We start from the raw sequence: 18,757 nt of genomic DNA on the forward strand, positions 1-18,757 counted from the left end.
GGTGCAGTACAGAAAATAACATTCAAAAACATACCATCATGTTAGCTGGAAGAATACTAAGTGAAATAGATACTGTGCAGCCACTGTTAAATTTTGCAATTAAGTTTGATGCAATGCAAAGTGCACCTCTTGATGAGGTAATGCAAGAGTAGTAGCAAAATTCATTTCATTTGGAATATTTTCTTAGTACAAGCAGACAACACACCTGTTCTGCCTTTGCGTTTTCACAGACGAAGGTCTCATAAAACATGGCAAACTCTGGAGCGTTGTCATTTACATCCAAAACCTTAATGAACACTGGGACACGGCTGCTTTGTTTTGGGTTGTCTGAAATGACAAAACCAGAATGGAGATTTTATTTAGCCCAGTTACTGACTCAGTGCAATGGAAGAAAAGGACAGACTTGGAGGCTCGTTGCCTTAATTCTTCTCACTCAGAGCACTTCACTTACATTCTGTTTATTTCTGGTGAATGTGTTATGGGATGAACGTAGTATCATTAATTCTGCATAAACTATAGAGTTAAGATAGATTAGGAGTCCAGGATTTACAAATTCCTTTGACCATTCCAAGTGTGATTATGAATGTACGTGTGCTATATGTAAATATAATACTGGAACTAAATTAGATCTATTTATTAGCCTGACTGATACTGTTTAGTGGCAGTGAAGTATCTAGAACATATTCCCTTCCTTAGCTCTCAAACAGGAAGACTGAAGAGTCATGAGGATGAGATTGAGTGGGTTTTTTCTTCTCCATTTGTTAAATGTAATACTCGGTGCTGTACAAATCTTGTGGCACAGTTCCTTAAGATACCATGATTATCATTATGTTATAGAAATAGTAATTGCAGCTGTGATCACAGATACTTTCTAACCTGTTGTGAATTGTTTTGCCTGGTGTTCTAGGGTAAATACCAAAGTGTATCAGCTGAGAAACATAAGCACTATATAAAACCTGCAAATCCCCCTATGTAAACAATATTTTTTTCCCTGTAAGGACTGCATAGTGCCAAGAGGTTGAACTTGACAAGGATATTCCTGAGCATAGAATACTAATGAAAATACTGTTATTGTTCTGGATAAAAATGAAAACATCTGGAAATGCACCATACTGTATAGACCATTCCTTTTCCTGTTGGGAGGAGACAGACCTTAGTCAAAAAGATGCACAGAATAAGGAAGAAAAGCAGTGGCAGCAACCCTGCCTAGAGCCAGGCATGGTGAAATAGGCAAGATTCTGAGTCAAAAAGTCACACCGTAACAACCACTGACTCCTAAAAGATCGGTACAAGATCTGGTCCCAAACAAATTTTTCATCACTAATCAAAAGAAACCCAAGAGATATCGCCATTGATCTGTCTCCTTTGTGCTCCGTATCACACAATATCCACCTAGGAGTATGTGGGTATGGGAATGTCAGAGAGTGAAATCTGAGTGAAAGAGTGTGATTGAAATAAGTTTCATTTAAAACAAACACCTTCACCTCTCTTATATGAGGGCTCACACTGAATTTTCCTATGTTGATTTCCTACCCATGTTAATATAGTTTATTAATACATTTTAACCTATCATTCAAGTGAAAAAATAGTGCAATAAAATATAGCGGATCTAAGACTCTATATTCCTCTGCAAGCATTCATTATAGTAGCTGGTTGGTTTTATTATTATATTTATTCATTATAGTAGCTTCTATTTATTCATTATAGTAGCTTGTTGACTTTAATAAAAGTCCTATTAATGTGTTTATCATCCTTTTATAAATGTGAAAATGCTTTCTCCAAAATTGGCACTGCTTATTTGTATTACAGAGCTCAGTCATTTGGACAAAATATTGTGCTTTAAGGCTCCACAGTCCCACTGAAGTTAATATGATTCCATTAGGCATAAACCTCTAATATGAGCCATTGGGCTAAATTCATTCAATGTATAAAATAACAGTTTATGTATAATACAGACTAGGCTGAATTCTGTGCTAAAACACATCAATAAAAGAGTTGAATTTTTATAACAGGTAGAAATCAAAGGCACTCATTTGAAGTCACAGGACTATTGGCAAGGCTATTTTGTAGGGCATACTTTTCTAACAAATACATTCAAATATATTCACAAACATGTTTCTTCTCCTCCCAAGAAGGAGAATTGTTTTCTTTCCCGCTTTTTAAACCTAAACCTACATATTTTCATTTTACTTCTAGGTGCTTAAGGTTCTCACAATTTAAAATCATACTGTAATAAACAGAGGCTTCATATAAACTCTAGGCTCTTCGAACGTATGCCTCTTCTCTGGTTTAATGGAAATTAATATACATCTTCAAGTCTTTTCTTTTTGATATATTGTGTCATCATCTTTCAAGTTATTTGTGCAAATTAATTTATGTAGGTTCATTTGTTTGCATTATCCTTTAATTAATGCTGGGGTCCATCTCCATTGACTCAACAAACTGCTTAAATCTATTTCTCTCTATAGGGATATGTTTTCTGCTGAGCCAGCAACCAAAATGTTAAAGTGGGTTTTTTTTTTCAGAATACAGCCTCAAAGTCCTGCCAGTGTTTGACTTGCCCCTAAGTGTTAAGTAACAAATATTTAAAAACACTCTGGGAATTGTCTCTGGTAAATCAGCCGTAATTCTGCAGCTGTGACTCACTAGACCTGTGTCCCCAGTTTTAATGCCAGTTTGCTGTCTGACTGTGGCAGATGTACTGACCCTGTGTTTCACCAACTATTTATTTGCAGCAGTCACAGCATGACTGATTCTCTGGGCTGCTGAGCAATTGCAGCTCATACTGGTGAAAAAGGAGAACGTTTAGAAATGGAGCAATCTAAACTTACTGACAATTCTAGACAAAGGCAAAACAACTTCTGTATCTTTTTTTTTTTTTAACTATAAAATGAAATCAAGAGCAGTCATCACTGGAAGGTGTTTCTCTTTATGCCTTTATAATTTTTTTTTTTTCTATATCAAAGGGAACACATTTGAAGGCATATCCTGCCTATAACCTGACTGGGTATTTCTTTTAGATTATTTCAGTGAAATATACTTGGAGCTTGGTGAGATAATGTCACTGAGAGTAATAAGTGATTCTATGGAATTTAGTGCAATGGGACTTTAAGTAGCCTTGCTAGAAATTTCTGGGTTTAGCCAGGAACAATAAGCAGTGGTATTTTCCAGTCTAGTCCCTTGAGACTAAAATTAGTGAAGTGTCCTGGATCAAGAACAGTAACTACACTTCAACCAAAAAAATTGCCTTTGGAAGACATCTACCCTAGTTAGGACAAATTTTGTCTAGGCTTAGTAAAGCACACCCTGGGAAGCAGCCTGAAAGGATTCTGACTAAAGAGAAATGGTAATTAAGACAGAAGCCTGTGTCAGACACAAGAGGTTAAGCTGAGAGGGTTTGGCGCAGTAGAAGGTCTGTGCTTACGGGAGAAACCAAATGAGAACTTCCTATAGATGCTAAGCTGGATTTCAGAAAGAATACAGTCTTCTGTACTGCAAGTTATTTCAGCCCAGCTGGGGTCAATGCAAGTGTTCTTGCTATTCCCAATACTAAATGTTCTTGCTATTCTTTCATTTTTAGGCATTTATTTTTCCCTTCTGCTCTACCCAGGAGCTGCCTATAGTGTACAATTTTTGACCCTAGAACCCTCCTTCAAGAACTTCATAGAAACACAACCATGTGACTAACATTCAGTGTTTGGCGTGCTGAAATCCTGTACCTAGCATTAAAAGGTGCAAACTTTCATGGGAGGGAGAAAACTATTAATGTCCTGTCATTCCTATAGGCTCATACCCACTACTCCACCATACAACCCCATTTACTTGCCTCAGTAGCATTGTTTTACGCTGGTTTTCAGTTTTAAAGAAGACTTACACAATAAAGAAAGTTGAGTTCTTTACACTCTTCTCACTGTCAAGCAGGTAATTGAGCCATATACAAATACAACTAAAGAAAGTAGAGCTTACGTTGTCTCAGAAAAATCAAAAGTTTTTTAGCCTCTGAGGTACAGAGAGACATTGTGACACTCAACAGAACTGGTGTTTATTTTAAAACTTATCTACCATTCCATCATAAACATAGGTACGGCGACTCTGCAAAAGCAAACAGAATTGCATTCCCTGCTATTTGAGCACGTGATGTACTTACAGATAATGTATTAAAACAAAGTGGATTGTTTATTAAGGCCATCTTGAATACATGCCCTTATCTTAGATCCCTGGCATTTCGACTTCTAAAATCAACAGGTCTAGGATTATCACAAGATTACTACTCTGGAACAATCCTAAACTAAGTGACAGACTGATTTGTAACTACACCTTGTAATCTCAAAGGATGCACACAAAGTAAAAAATGGAGATGCATAAAACTGATTAAGATCTGGGCACCTAGCTCAGCCCAGCCACCTTAGCCTTATTTGACAACATCCAGTCTGAATGAGATTGAATTCAGCCAAGGAATGCAGTTTGGCTTTAAACCATCTGTTTTGCTGCATGTCAGTTTCAAAACTCAGCAACCATGTTCGAAATTTGAAGTGGCTGTAACTGATCAGAGAACACAGAACTGTCACATTTTCTCCCTGCTAGGTCACCTCTTCATGAACTGTGTCCCTAATAAACCCAAAACTGCAGATGACCTCTTGCAGAGTTACTGCTTCTTCATTAGTATTGAGTGGGCTATCCATAAACCTGACATGTGTCCAGCTGTGCTTTCCACACACTCAGCCAGAAGGCTAAATTCATTACATCAGGGACAGGAGTCGTATTTAGGTTTAACTTACTGATCTCTGCTGCTATTACTGTAATGTTGTGCCACAGCAGCGTTTCCCGGTCAAGGGGTTTTGAAGTGAATATCGAACCATTTCCTGAATTGATGTTGAATACTCTGTCCATATCAGTGTGACGATCTACAGAGTACCTGCAAACACAGAGACAGGGGTTAGAGGCATGCTTTCCTTTCAACATCTATGTTCTAAAACCATTTTCTAAGACTAGACATCAAACAGCGAGTAAATGGGGTTTCCTTTTGTTTTCAGCACAGGCTTCAGAGTCTTTATGTATTCACACAAAGAGCTAGTTCTGAGCTACTGGATAATGACACATTGGAGGTTTGATTTAGAAGGTGGAGTATTGTCACTGAATAAATGAATTGCTGCAGAATTTACATACCTCTGAGAATCATCAAAGCTTTGTTTTTAGTGAAAAATGTGAAGTCTGTGTCCTGAAAGATACGAAGTTTATTTTAAGGCTGAGTTGGCTTTTCCTTTATAAAGCCTTCTTTTTATGGTTTGATATCTCAACTGTTCCAAATAATTTCTGATATAAAATTTGACAGCTGGGGTGCATTTGTACCTTTCACTTCCCAGCATTTAAAAAGGCTGCCCGCCCAAACCAAGTCAGCACGGAACAGAGATTCATTATTCCATGGTACATATCACACAAAGGTTTGTTGTAACTCATTAAAACGAACATTCTCAGCCCTGCTTGATGGTATCTGTATGTGAAAATGAATGCTAACAAGCTCTGGATGAGCTCAGAGTTTAAATACAGATTCAAATTTTCAATCTGATCTTTTGCTTTTTCCCCTGAACTAAATCCAAGTTTAAAAGTAGAACTCTCCAGTTCCCGGGAGAGGGTGCTACCACCTTGATCCAAATGCTGTGACTTGGTTTCATCTCTCCTGAAGGGAAAATTCTTGCATAAATTATGGAACTTTTGACAGAAATATGTCTCTGATGTTGCCAAAGCAAGAATGCAATTGCATTATTCTGCTCGTGTTTCAAGCCCAACTCATGTACAATCCAGGACATAGGAAGCCCAGTGTGCTCCCTTGCTCTCCTTGCAGGCCACGTCAATGGAGACAAGGCAGCTACTGCTGTGCCTTGTGTCCAAACAAGGGTAAAGATAATGGCTGAGCTGGTAAGCAGTCAGATGAAAACTGGGCCAGGAGAATGACTGGCAGAGTTTACTGCCACTACAGAATTCAGGGGAACTCAGAGGCTGAAGAAAAATTTCTCTCCCCTGCTCTGCCCTAGAAGCAGCTGCAAGACACGTCCTTTATTCTGCACAGACCTCCTAGTGCTTGTGCAGTGTCTCTTAAATTCTGAGAAAGATCTTGCATGAAAGAAGAAGGGAATAGAAGAAACCAGCTGAACTGTGATTCTGACAAGCTTTAAAACTAACTTGCTAATTATCTTCTGATTTTTTTTTCCTTCTTTGCAAATAAAAAAGTGGGATATAATGCCTACAGCAAATTAGACTTATTAGGTCTTATTCCAAAATAAGAATTTAAGTGTAGCCTACCTTTCAAAACAAAACAATGGCAAGTATTAATTATTTGTACTAAACTGTTTTCCTTCTTCCATGTTAAATTCCTAGAGAAGCACCCAAATGACATTCAAAGGTACTAGCACAAAAAGCTAACATTTTTTGGTAGGACTTGCATAGGCATAGCTTGCTAGGTCTTCAGGAGTCCAGATTTAGTTCTCATTCATTGCTGTCACTTCACTGACAGTACTGCAATTTTGGCTGCAGAAGTCAGCTGTGGTATACCTAACTTAGTTCCTTTATGCAGCAGTGTGACACTACCATCAGCTTGAAAAGTGTTGCTTTGTCCAAATCTAAATACCAGGTGTGAATCTGTTGACTTGGCTGAAATGTTTAATGGGAACAAGTTTATACAAACTGGTCTGACTCTTTTATATATTGACAAAGTAAGTATTTGGTATGGTAAACATTTCATTTTAACTTTCATTCATTCAGGCTTTTATATGATATTATGTTGGTATCTTCTGAATTCAATTATTTTCAGATATTCTGTAGCTCATTTCCATATCTTTCAGCTGTAATACTTTGGCATTTCCATTTTGCAGTTAAATCTAGATTCTGTATTCTTCTTTGAAATGAAATATCAGGATTTTCCACAGATTAGCTGTTCCTGCTAACTGTAATACTATGTTTCAGACTCTTATTCAGCAAGACATTTAAATAAGCAACTAGCTTTAGGCATGAGTTGTCTGTTCATTGGGGGTTTTTTCTTCAATTTTACTTTCACTCCAGCTTCATATTTTGAATGGACTTAAAATATCTCACTGTCTTAGCACATTTTAATGCCTTGGTGTATTGCAATCGCTATCTTTGTAAGATTTCCCAAATTCAATCTCTGGTACAGTATCTGGAAGGGAAAAAAAAAAAAAAAGTTCTGGACTTTTTCTAAGATTACCAGGGTTGTAACATTGAAGAGTTTTTCTTCAAGATATTACAAATTTTAAAGTATTTGTAAAGCCGTATGTATATTCAGTCATTTGTACAGCAGAAACTCAAACTCATAAAAATAAAACCAGCAGAGACAGTTTCTTAATGGAATGTTAATTTTATTTCTTCATATGCCAAGGAAAATACATACAAGGCCAGTGCATGTAAAGTATATTCTAATTATAACATTAAATCTGGTCTAGAAGGATGATTTTAATAAGGTAGACTGTCACTTCTGTTTCTCAGTTTGCATAATCCAGTCTCTTTTGATCAAGGATTTTTAATTATGTTGAACTGGTGGTGATTCTGACTTCTGGATCACAACCTAGCAGGAATTAAGTAGACAACATCAAACTAATTTTTACATTTATTTAATGAAATTACTGGTGTGTATTTGTCAGATTTCAGGACTTCATCTCTTTCAAGCTTTGAAGAATTGACAAGCTAGGAAGTTAAAAAGTATCTATGCAGACTCCAGTCTCTCCTTGTACATAACAGGAAGAAGGGAAGGGTAAAAGAATCTAACACATGCAAATATGTTGTCAGTAAAATACACAAACAAAATTTAGCCTTACATTTGTTTGCAGATCATTTTCATCTGGGGTACTTTAGTAAATCAAATCACAGCAGGAAGACAGTTCCAGTGACTGATGAACTTCATTATGCCTCTGAGGAGTTACTATAGCAAAAAAACTCAGCTAACAATTTTAAAAGATCTGACGTACAATACAGCAGTGCCAGTTTCAGCATTATTTTTTCATCAGTATGCAGTGGTTCATATTATTTCTGTGTAGATCAAACACAAGTAGAACGCAAAACTTTTGTTTTATAACACAGCTGGACAGTAGAGTGCTACTCGGGAGTGTGCTAATGTTACTACACATGGACACATTCAAATATAGCAAAACATGTACTGGTGCTTTTTTGTGTTTTCTCAATGTCATGTCAGAGCAAAACTTACTTATAAGACTTAGGCTGAGGCAATTTAGCTCTACCAGTACACAGGTCACAAATGGTTATGCAGTCTTACAGCCAGGGCAGATATCCGCTTCATTTTGCTATCCCTTCATTGTCTTGTGATGTTCAGCAGCTTGCTGTCTAATGTAACCACAAGTCAGGAAGATTTGTGGGTCAGGAAGGAATGTGTGTGAATTTTTCATAATGCATTTTCATAATGATATTGTGAAGGTTTCCTTTAATGGAAGATCAAAGGGGCTTTCATCTAACAGAGTTAGGGCTCAGTTTGTTTAAGAAGAGAAATCTTCACTCGAGTAGAGGAGAAAATGGAAGGTTTTCAATGTAATATCAAGTGTCTAAAGATTTTATTTTTAACTGTCAAGAAAAATTGACAAGCGACAAGTCATATATATACAGTCTAATTGCATCTTCTCCGAAGCTCAGAGTGAAAATCAGATTTCGCATCTCTATTGCATGATAGAAAAAAAAAAATTACCCTGTCAAAAAGATGCAGACTCAACCCATGCCCCTAAATTCTAGCAGATGCCCAAGATATTAGCACCATAAAATTACATTTATTGCAAGTTAACATCTCTCAGGCTACTGCTCTCTGCTGATTTCCTTTCTTACTGATTTTCATGTTTTTTCTTGCTATGTTTATTTCTATTACTCTAACCTCTTTCTCATTTTTATTTTTCTTCTCCTTGCATTTGGCTGTGGCATGCTATTAAGGTAAAAAGTAGACAAGCTTTCCGCTGCACTGCATCAGTTTTGACACTTCTACTAATTTTTGCTCAGTAACTATCCGGTACTTAAATATGCAAAGTACTTATACTGTATTTAAGAACTGCCCTTTGAAAGTTAGGTAAGTTTCAGCACACACATTCAATTAATAGCAAAGAGCCGGCAGGCAGTACTCAACAATGAACAGCATAGTCCCTATCCACTGTAAATCACTTATAATTAGGAGCTGGTGCTGATGTGAAATGCAAATGGTTGTAGTTATCACCACAGGGAAGGAGGGAAGCACTCCCCTTACTCTCCAGCACCATTAGATACAAAAAAGCAGGTTCCAGTGAAGACTGCAAGGGGCCAGCGTGTCACCCCAACTAATTTTTCACCTTCATGCTAGCATGTCCACGAAAATGTGCTACAAAAGATGTACATTCTGTCCCGGGGCTTCACCAAAGTTGGCAAAACATTATGCTGTTCTTTAAGTGACTGAGCTCTGCTGGCCCAGAATGGCATGTAATTGTTGCGTGACACAATACAAATTTAAAAAAACCTTGATTACCGGTAGAAGGTATAGTCTTGAACTAGAATTCATGTGTAGGGCATGCTATGCAAACTGAAGATAGAGGGAAGTTTCTGCCAGAAACATTTTAGAATTAGCATCTTTATCTAGGAAATTAAAATTATAATATTTACCACTTTCACAAGATGAGCTAAGAGCTTAAAACTTACTCATCATTGTAAGATATCTTGATGAAAGACAGTAGTTTGCAGAAGTGTAAAGTATTGATGGACTAGATTTTTATTAAACCTGCACTGTTCTATTATGATCAAAGGCTACTGTTGAATTTCCAAGGTGCCCAACTCAGAAACCTGCTGAAAATTGACCTGGATTTAATATTGCTGCACTTTTCAATTCCTCCTCTTGCTGCCTTGTCAGTAGCAATGAACTTTAATTAAAGCACACAACTATTTAAAAGTTCTTTAGCACTCTATCCAGTATGACTTAAGCACATTAAGCATGCACTGAAACAATACACAATTTACAAAAAAAGAAGTCTTAGGTATAGCTACTCCAACCTTAACATTTCCTCCACTTCCTCTAAGAACAGTTTATTGATTCATGGCAAGTTTAATTTATGAAGCTCATGAGACTGACTCTTATCTTACAAGCCTTGCACTGATATAGGTGAGATCAGAGCCTGTGTGTGCACATGAGCTGATTTTGAGGCATTTCTACTTGCAATTTAGAGAAGATAAATGTGGCCTCTGTTAAGCAGGTCTGGACAGATGGAAGAAGAAAAGGCTGCTGAATCACCACCCTGTCATATAGCCAAGAGGATGCACTGTGCTGCACTGGAAAATGTTAAAAGTGGAAGGAAAATACTAAGATTTTCTTAGTGCTCTTTTTGCAGTAAATTTTTCATGGTAGAAATAACCCCATACATTAGTTATTGAAGAGATTAGGATATAATTCAAACTGCAAAAGCCATGCAAAAACATTCACACATACCTAAACATGCCCAAGCATGAGAGATCATTTACTATGTAAAATACTCCATATTCAAGCATGCCCTACAATTCACATTGTTACAAGTGAGGATTTTTTTGTGTGTGCTGACATGATAAAAGCAAAATTAAAGCTGTAAAAAATTTACAGACAAGCTGAACTAGTATATGCTTACTTGACAGGGTTCTTGGCAGCATCTGGATCCTGAGCAGTTACTGTTCCTATTACACTGTTTAATGGAACATCTTCTTTCACTTCCATTACGTAAGCTGGTCTGCTGAACATGGGGGGTTCATCTACATCCTCCACCTGAATTCTGACAGTAGCTGAGTCTTTGAATGGCCCCAAGTACAGGAATCGAGGGTCCACATGAGTATTGGTAGCTTCCACTTTGAGAATATACAAGTTTTTGTTTTCGAAATCCAGTGCCTCGGAAGAAAAAAAAACAGAGTTTGAGAAGTCTGTGGGGATTGCTGTGATTCTCAGCCAGATGAGCAGGATGAATGGTGGGAAGTCGTGGAGAGGCCTCTACTAGGTAACAGGAGCCTGAACTGGAATTAAAATGCTAAAAGAAAGGAGAAAGTGTGCCCAGCTAATACATTAAGAAGAAACTACTTTTTCAAGGAATTCTATGCCAGGAACTCCTAAACACCAAGTAGTTTTCTCATATAGCCTTAACTCTTCATGTCTGTTGTTCTGTCATTTTTGGCATTTTGATGATTTCTTATCTGTTTTGTGCCCAGAAGCACCACACACTAAAGGAGGGAAGATTTTCTAGGTATTGCTTGTTTAGATACTGGCATTCCATCACTGAAATGAAACACTGTGACATCTAGTGTCTGGATATCCAAGACCACCTACAGCCAAAGCCAAACATGATTTTATGATAGGCTATGACTATAGCACACTCTGTTAAAACTATGAAGAAACAGTATTCAGAGACTCTTTGTCACTACTTGGGAGAAATGTGGGGACAGAGTAGTCACCCTGCTTTTCCATTCCATTTTAGAAGATTCACAGCTTCTGTCAGCAACAGACAGAAATACAAACGGAGTTAGACTGATATCATAATCAGCCCCTGGAAGGCATCTCCTAAAAAACAAGCAATGACAGGTGTCGTACTGATATCAACAAGCAAGTGCATGCTCGGAAAATCTACACAATGTCTATCTAGTGATGACTGAACTTGAACTGATGAAGGATGATATCTGTAACCTTATCAAGTTTGCCTGATAACCCACTGTAAACAATATTTCTCAAACCTTTTCTGACAACCAATGTGCAACCTAGTAGATGATGTCCACTGTGATCTCGCAAGGCACTGTGATTTTTTTTTCTAAAGCATGCTGATAGATTTATTAAATTTTTACAAAATGTGAGTCAAAAGAAATTTGTCTATATACTTTAATATATTATAGCTGCACTATTCAACATCCTCTGATAATGCAAAATAGGCCATGTGATACTCATTGTTTCTGTGGTCTTAACACAGTATTTTCTACTAAGCGAGCAAATCCTTTAAGCATCATAGGGAGAAAATCACAGTTGGATGGTGGTGCTTCCTTGAGTTTTTCTGTGGGTATGTTCAGGCTGTAGAATTTTTTTCTCAGTTGCATCACACTCCTTAGGTAATTTACTCTCTCAGGTCCTCCAAAGTATGTGCATTGGTTTAGTACAGGAGGTGTAAGAGGACGGACACCAATTGCTTGTATAAAAGAAACTTCACATAGGTAATGTAGAGATTCCCAACAGATAGAGTTCAAATTAACAAAAATGACATGTTGCACTAAAAATGAAAAACAAGTATGTGCTAGATAAAGGTTTGACCGGTGTTTCAGAGGCTGGGATTAAGCGTATTAAGATGTGTACCTTTTTCACAGTTATAATTCCTTCCTGTGTGTCCTTGTCTGTGGTAATTCCAAACATGTCATATCCATCCCCCTCAGTGATGCTGTATTCGATCTCTGCGTTTTCATCCACGTCAGCATCGTTAGCTTTTATCCTGCCAACGGGGGAGTCGAGTGGCGTAGACTCAGGAGCTCTGAACTGGTACGTGCCTGCAGCAGAGAGAGGGAAATCTGGTTAGTCAGTCTCAACGTGCTTTGGACACCACCTCTCAGTCCACTGCCAGGGTGGGCATGTGTACGTGAGTTTGTGAATCACTGTGTCCACAGGCCTTCCTGGGGCAAAAGCTTTCAGCTTCTGCCGTACTTCCATGTGGATAAAAGTTACTAATTTTCCTATCTGTTTTCTCATATGGAGGATGGGCATTTTGCTTTGCTACAAACATGTAACTTTAGCAACAGATGTCCCTTTCTGGACGTTCTCATGGTCTCTGCTGGCCATATCAGAATTGTGTCCGAAAAATGTCTTGAGGCCAAAGGGCAAATATTAAGAACTGTCAGAAGCCAGTGCAGCTTAGTAACACTAAAGCTGAATCCAGCTCAAATGCCTATTAAAAATGTACTACATTGAATTTTTGTCTGAAAAAAGCTACTTGTGGAATGTTGGCATTATGAAGCTGTATCTTTGGCTTTTATATTGAAGACGCTTATGCCCAGAGATGTATAATTAACTCATTGGGGGCAGAGTGCTATATTTCTTCTTAAGTTGCTCTAATTTAAATGGAAACTCTTTGCCCACAGCTAAGAACAGACTTTGAACCTAAATGACAAGTTGCTTCCAATAACTTTCCCAGCGACTTAACTGCCAAAGCTCACTGATTTGTCTGATAGTATCTGCAATTATTTTCTGTAACAGCTGCTCTTGACTTTGACACACACTGACACTGTGATACACACACATCATACAGAGAGCAGTGGTTAGACAAAGTAAAAAAGGAAAAAAATAGAGTGAGAAAGAAGGAGGTAAAGAGAGGGAAAGAGAAGAGGATGAAAGCTGAATCACTTTGAATCCCTTAAGGCAATGAATGGTCATTAGTAGGAATTACTTTCTAAGAGAGCTTGCTCAATTGATTCCCATAAGTATCACACGTGTATCTACCGAATTATTTGAGACAGGGGAAGTAAATAGGCAGAAATACCTGATATATTTATGTATGTGCTTTTCTTTCTGTATGCAAAGAATATAGGAAAATTCATTGAAGCAAATGCTTTCTGGTTACAAATACTCATTTCTACTGAATTTGCTCTTGGGGTATTTCTGCATACTTAAATACATTTATTTCAAAACTTAAATATATTCGATTACAACAGATACCTTAAACTGCAATCAATCACAAAGTCTGAAAGAAATAATAGCAAACAAGAAATACAGATCACGGTGATCAGAGTTACTTAACAGGTAGGAAAAACGGAAGCTGTTTCTGCACATTAATTTACCTCTCAAGACTGTCAACTGCAAATGGAGTAAAAATATTAAATATTTGTTTCCCAGTTACAGCAATTAACCTTGGCATGATGCTATTACTTAGTTATGTGCTCTCTTTTGCTTTCCTAAAGGAAGTTTGATACTCAATAAATTCACAATGGAAAAACAACACCTAAGGTGAACAAAAAACAAAACAAGAACCATTTTTTGTCCATTTTAGTGTTACAACATGGAATGTAAATATTCCATACTCTGGGGGAAGCGAGGTGGATTGTCGTTTACGTCAGTCAATGTGATGTTCACGGTGGTGGTTCCTGATAATCCGCCCATCTGGCCTCCCATGTCTTTAGCCTGGATGACCACTTGGTATTGCTCCCTGTTTTCACGGTCCATGTTCAGTAAAGCAGTTTTAATAATGCCTGTAAATATGAAAATTAAAGAGTGGGGAGTTCACAGGTAGTGACTTTGATGGAAATTCTTATTAAAAGAACAAAACAATCTCTGTGTAGTAAGTAAACTTTGTCCAGTACAAATATTTACTGTTATGAGATGGTTCATTAAATTACAGACTTGTCATGCCACATCTCAGGCTACTGTCTATGTGACAGACACAGTATTAGTGGTACCCACAGAAAGATGTTCTAGTTATTTGTGAGCTGTGTTATTTTACATCACTATTTACCCTCTTTCAGCTCCATGCTAAAATTTCTTATTGAACTGGAAAAAAGCTGTTTGTTCATTATTTTGACAGATGTGGTAAAAAAAAAGAAGAGCTAACTTCAGCAAGACACCATTAAAGAGTGCAACAACATTAAATGGAAGAAGCAAAATTAATTAAGAACATTATGAGCATCCAAACATGCCTGAGTATATATATTTCTATTTATACATCGATTGAAACGATTTGCCAGTCACTTCCTTCTTCAAAGGCACAAGTATCAGTTATAAAGCCAACTCCTATTGAAATTCAATCATTCAGATTTACCATGAAGCAAAATGCTTGCCTTCTCACTGGGTCTCTTAAGGTGAGAACTGACTCCTTTGTAGGCAAAAGGGGTGAAATTCAAGTACGGAAATCCATGACAAAATTCACAGTGGCTTTGAAAGAGACATGTTTCACTCTAGGAGTTCTGCAATTGATTTCCATGGCAGGAAGATCAAGACTGTGGTTTACTTAGCTTCCCGTGCCCCATAAAAACCTCTCGATAGAAGTTTATTAGTGGTGAACTCCCAGCTACTTTATCCTTATTATAAGTCTGGAAGAGCACATACTGTACTGTCAAAGTCAGAAAAAGTGCATCAGTGCAAAAATCCTGGCTTGTGTTATCCAATACCTTGTGCTTGAAGGGAAGCTCCCTTTGAACTTGGCTCTCTCCCTTTTCAGAATTGTGCACACCCTTTCAGCTCAGGTTTCAGTTTGAGACATACAGTCTCTCTTTCCTTCTCCCTGTCTGAGCTTCTAAGATTTATGTAAGAAACAATCCTAAACCTGATTGCCTGGGATAATCTATTTCTTTCCTGTAAGCATGCTGAGGAGAACCAATTTCCCAAGCTTCCAGCGACCTAACACAGTGGATGTTTCCACTGAAGGAGTTTCTTGAGATTATTTGTTTCTTTTTGGAAAACTTAGTCAGAAAGCTTGGGAAGAGACTACCTATATTCTCAGGTAGTCAATGGTACACCAGATTCAATCAGACAGAATATGTATGTTGTACATTCACAGGTTCCAAAGCTGTCTGTTAGTCAGACCATTAAAAATTCGAGTCACTGTGTATAATTTAAACATCTTCCAAAAACAGAACTCAGAACTTTGGGATTCTATTTGTGATCTTCTAGTTTAGCGCAACAGTCAATTTTACCTCTTCCATCATTACTCTTAATTAAGATTTCTTTCATAAAATTAGCATTAAAGTGATATGTTGCAGATGTACAGAAATTATGATTACTTTAAACAAGTTTTGAAGAAGCAGACGGAGAAAAAAACCTCACCTGAACAAACCCTTAGTCTTAATTTAGCCATTATCAAGATCTATGAGGATTAAGCACTTTTTTCCACACCCACCTGTTGCCCTCTTTCATCTAAAAGCCAACCTATTTGGTTTAATTTAAGCATCCACTGCAGTCTCTGTACCCACTGCTTGTTAAAAATGATTGAAAACTGATTCACATCCAGTACTAATTGTATTTATTAGACTTTGCTGGTAAGATTAAAATATTGTAGTTGTCATGTTTACAGATGCATCACTCTATTAAATTTGTCAGATTTTGCACTGAGTAAGATGTAATCTCTTCAAAGTTTTTTTACTAATATATCCTAGCTTGGCTTAGCATGTCATTTTGAATTACAGACATTGTCAGAGAATGACAGATAAGGTCCCCTGACCTGTCTCAGATTCAACGGAGAAATATGGTTGTCCCTGGAGAATGCTGTAGACAACTTTAGCACTGTTGCCATAAGTAGGGTCATCGGCATCAGTTGCAGTGACTTGCACAACAAAGGTACCTGCAATGAAATATTAAAAAAAAATAAAAATTATTAGGTTTTTTCACGGCCAAGGCAGTTTATGATGTAGAGAAAAAAATAATTCATGTTCAAGTTAGACTTGTGGCAGGAAGTTAGAAATATCTTATTTTGTAGAATTTTCTCTGTTCATGAAGGACATAAAATCAAAATGATACCTGTCTTATTCTCAACTCATTCAAACACACAGTTATTGATATGTGGATCCTTCATCGTGTTTCTCATGAAGGAAACAGAAATGCACCCTTCTCCAGATATTGAAAGCATTCGGAATCTGAATCTAGGTCTAGAATATACTTTTGCAAATTTACTCATGCTCGTAATGTATTTGACAGAGGAATGTAAATACAGTTTTTCATGTGTCTTCTAGAGAAAGAAATGGTGTTGAATCCTAGGCAAAGTGTTAAGAAACAAAAAGTTAGCTTAGATTTTCGCATTTAAAACCATTTGTGAATACGGTGTTCACATATTAAAATGTGAATACTAGGTTCTCACTTCACCAGATGAGTTTTCATCCACATGACAAGTCCCATGAATGAGGGGAGAGAGTATGCCCCAAAGTCTTTATTTTCATATTGCTTGAGCTTTATTTTAATCTCATTCTTGATCATGATTAATTAATGTTTCTCTCCCTGGACATTATTTAAATTAGAAATGTGCTTCTTGGAATTCAACCATCCATTGCTCTCTGACAAAGAAATCAAAATCATCTCCCTAAGAATCAAAGAATCAAAACCTGTCAACTTCTCAGGAAAAGATCCCATCTTAAAATAATTTTCCAAGGAAGTTCTTTTTCTTGTCTTAATTGATTTTTACAGCTCAGTATATTTTAAATCAATAGAAATATTTCAGTGGACTTCAAGGGACTCTGGAGCTCTTTTTTTTTTTTTAATGGAAAGAACAACAAAGGTTATAAGAAGTTAATGGCATATCTGAGAACCAGTGGGTGACAGAAATGTGTACAACCCCTTCTCTACCTACCCTTTTCCATTTTGTTTACTTTCCTGAACTAAAGAAGGGTTGCTGAACAGATCTAGAAGTGGTATTGACACAGGTGACCATGGAATACCGTATTACTACACTGCTACTAAACCATATTAACAATGTGTGTTAAACTCTGGAGTTGTGTAAAGGAGCTCGACTCACTTTCATTGACGTTAAACCAGACAGTATCAACATGTATTTTTTGTGCTAAAACAGAGGGAGCATACCCAGCTGACACCTCTTATTCCAGCAAATCGTTGCCACTATTTTCCTGGATTTTTATGTTTTTTAAATGTCTGAGGTGCTATTACTCCAGACTCAAACAGCAGATGTCTCTCTTCAACACTTGTAAACTCTGGGCTCTTCAATAACTCCACAGAAAGACGCCAGACCAGACACTGAAATCAGTTATTAGTTAGCACCTACCAACATCTGACATTTCGGGAATGCTGGCATTGTAAACGTCCTTTGTAAACATTGGCTCATTGTCATTGATATCATGGATCTTAATGATGAACTCAGATTCTGGTTCCACTGGTCTTCCAGTCCTTCTGTTTATAGCCTGGGCACGGAGTATGTATACAGGCTTTTCTTCCCTGTCTAGTCTCTTTGTGGCCTGGATGTCACCAGTGTTTTCATTGATAATGAAGAGGTCTCCTGCTCCATCTCCAGAAAGGATGTATTTAAGTGATCCATCTCCTTTATCCTGGTCTGAATGCAGCTGGTGGTGAAATGGGAATTAAAAAAAAAAAAAAAAAAGAAAGGAAAATAAATAAATAAATATTTGGGACACAATTCTAGATACTTTAACTGATATCATGATATATGCTTTCCTATCAGTAATACTCAGCCAGAAAGCTGTACACTGCTTTTGGGAAATGAGATGATACTATAGTAGAAGCAGTGAGTAGATAGAGTTGTGTCTTGATGTCAGAACTGAAATGGTCTGCAATATTGTAAGAAATTGCCTGAGGATAACCACAAAGTGAAGCTGCAGACCAATTTCCCAAGCTTAATATACATCAATCAAATCCAAATGCTAGTGGCTTAGGTGGAATACTAGGAATATTATATAGGGCAATGATATCCTACAGTGGAAAACCAGTGGATTTGGGAATTGAAGTAAGCAAAGAATTAAAAAGTGGCCAGTCAAGCTATTTCTTGAGTTTAAATTCCGGGTGCTTGGCTCTTATGCCCCATGGACATTATGTAATTTATCACATAGTGTACAATAAAATAATCTATCAAACACATATACAAACAGCAGATAAATACATGCATTCACAGATCTGGCAAACTAAGGGCAGAGGCAGGCAGGTATAATAGACCATTACAGCACTGGAAGTGATCAGTTGCCTTATCCAAAGGGGCATGGACAAAGCTGAAACATGGTGGGGGAAAGGGAAAGAAGAGAATGATGGCAATTAGCATACAAAGCATGAGCTGCCCAAACCATCATCTTTTATTTCCCC

The 18,757-nt window shown here is 37.3% G+C and overlaps 1 protein-coding gene across 4 annotated transcripts in view; it reads right to left on the bottom strand.

The window, feature by feature from the left end:
- Positions 1–18,757, bottom strand: part of CDH6 (cadherin 6) — a 104,276-nt gene that overhangs the window by 11,897 nt on the left and 73,622 nt on the right. For all 4 annotated transcript variants that reach the window (XM_048311036.1, XM_048311045.1, XM_048311053.1 and 1 more), the window contains exons 3-9: positions 17,712–18,006; positions 16,164–16,283; positions 14,032–14,199; positions 12,320–12,507; positions 10,626–10,879; positions 4,779–4,915; positions 206–327 (exon numbers count right to left, since the gene is read on the bottom strand). In XM_048311036.1, coding sequence (XP_048166993.1) covers positions 206–327; positions 4,779–4,915; positions 10,626–10,879; positions 12,320–12,507; positions 14,032–14,199; positions 16,164–16,283; positions 17,712–18,006 — 1,284 coding nt within the window. The remainder of the gene's footprint in view (positions 1–205; positions 328–4,778; positions 4,916–10,625; positions 10,880–12,319; positions 12,508–14,031; positions 14,200–16,163; positions 16,284–17,711; positions 18,007–18,757) is intronic.

The sequence above is a fragment of the Corvus hawaiiensis genome, chromosome 1 (assembly GCF_020740725.1).
Source record: "Corvus hawaiiensis isolate bCorHaw1 chromosome 1, bCorHaw1.pri.cur, whole genome shotgun sequence".
NCBI lineage: Eukaryota > Metazoa > Chordata > Aves > Passeriformes > Corvidae > Corvus > Corvus hawaiiensis.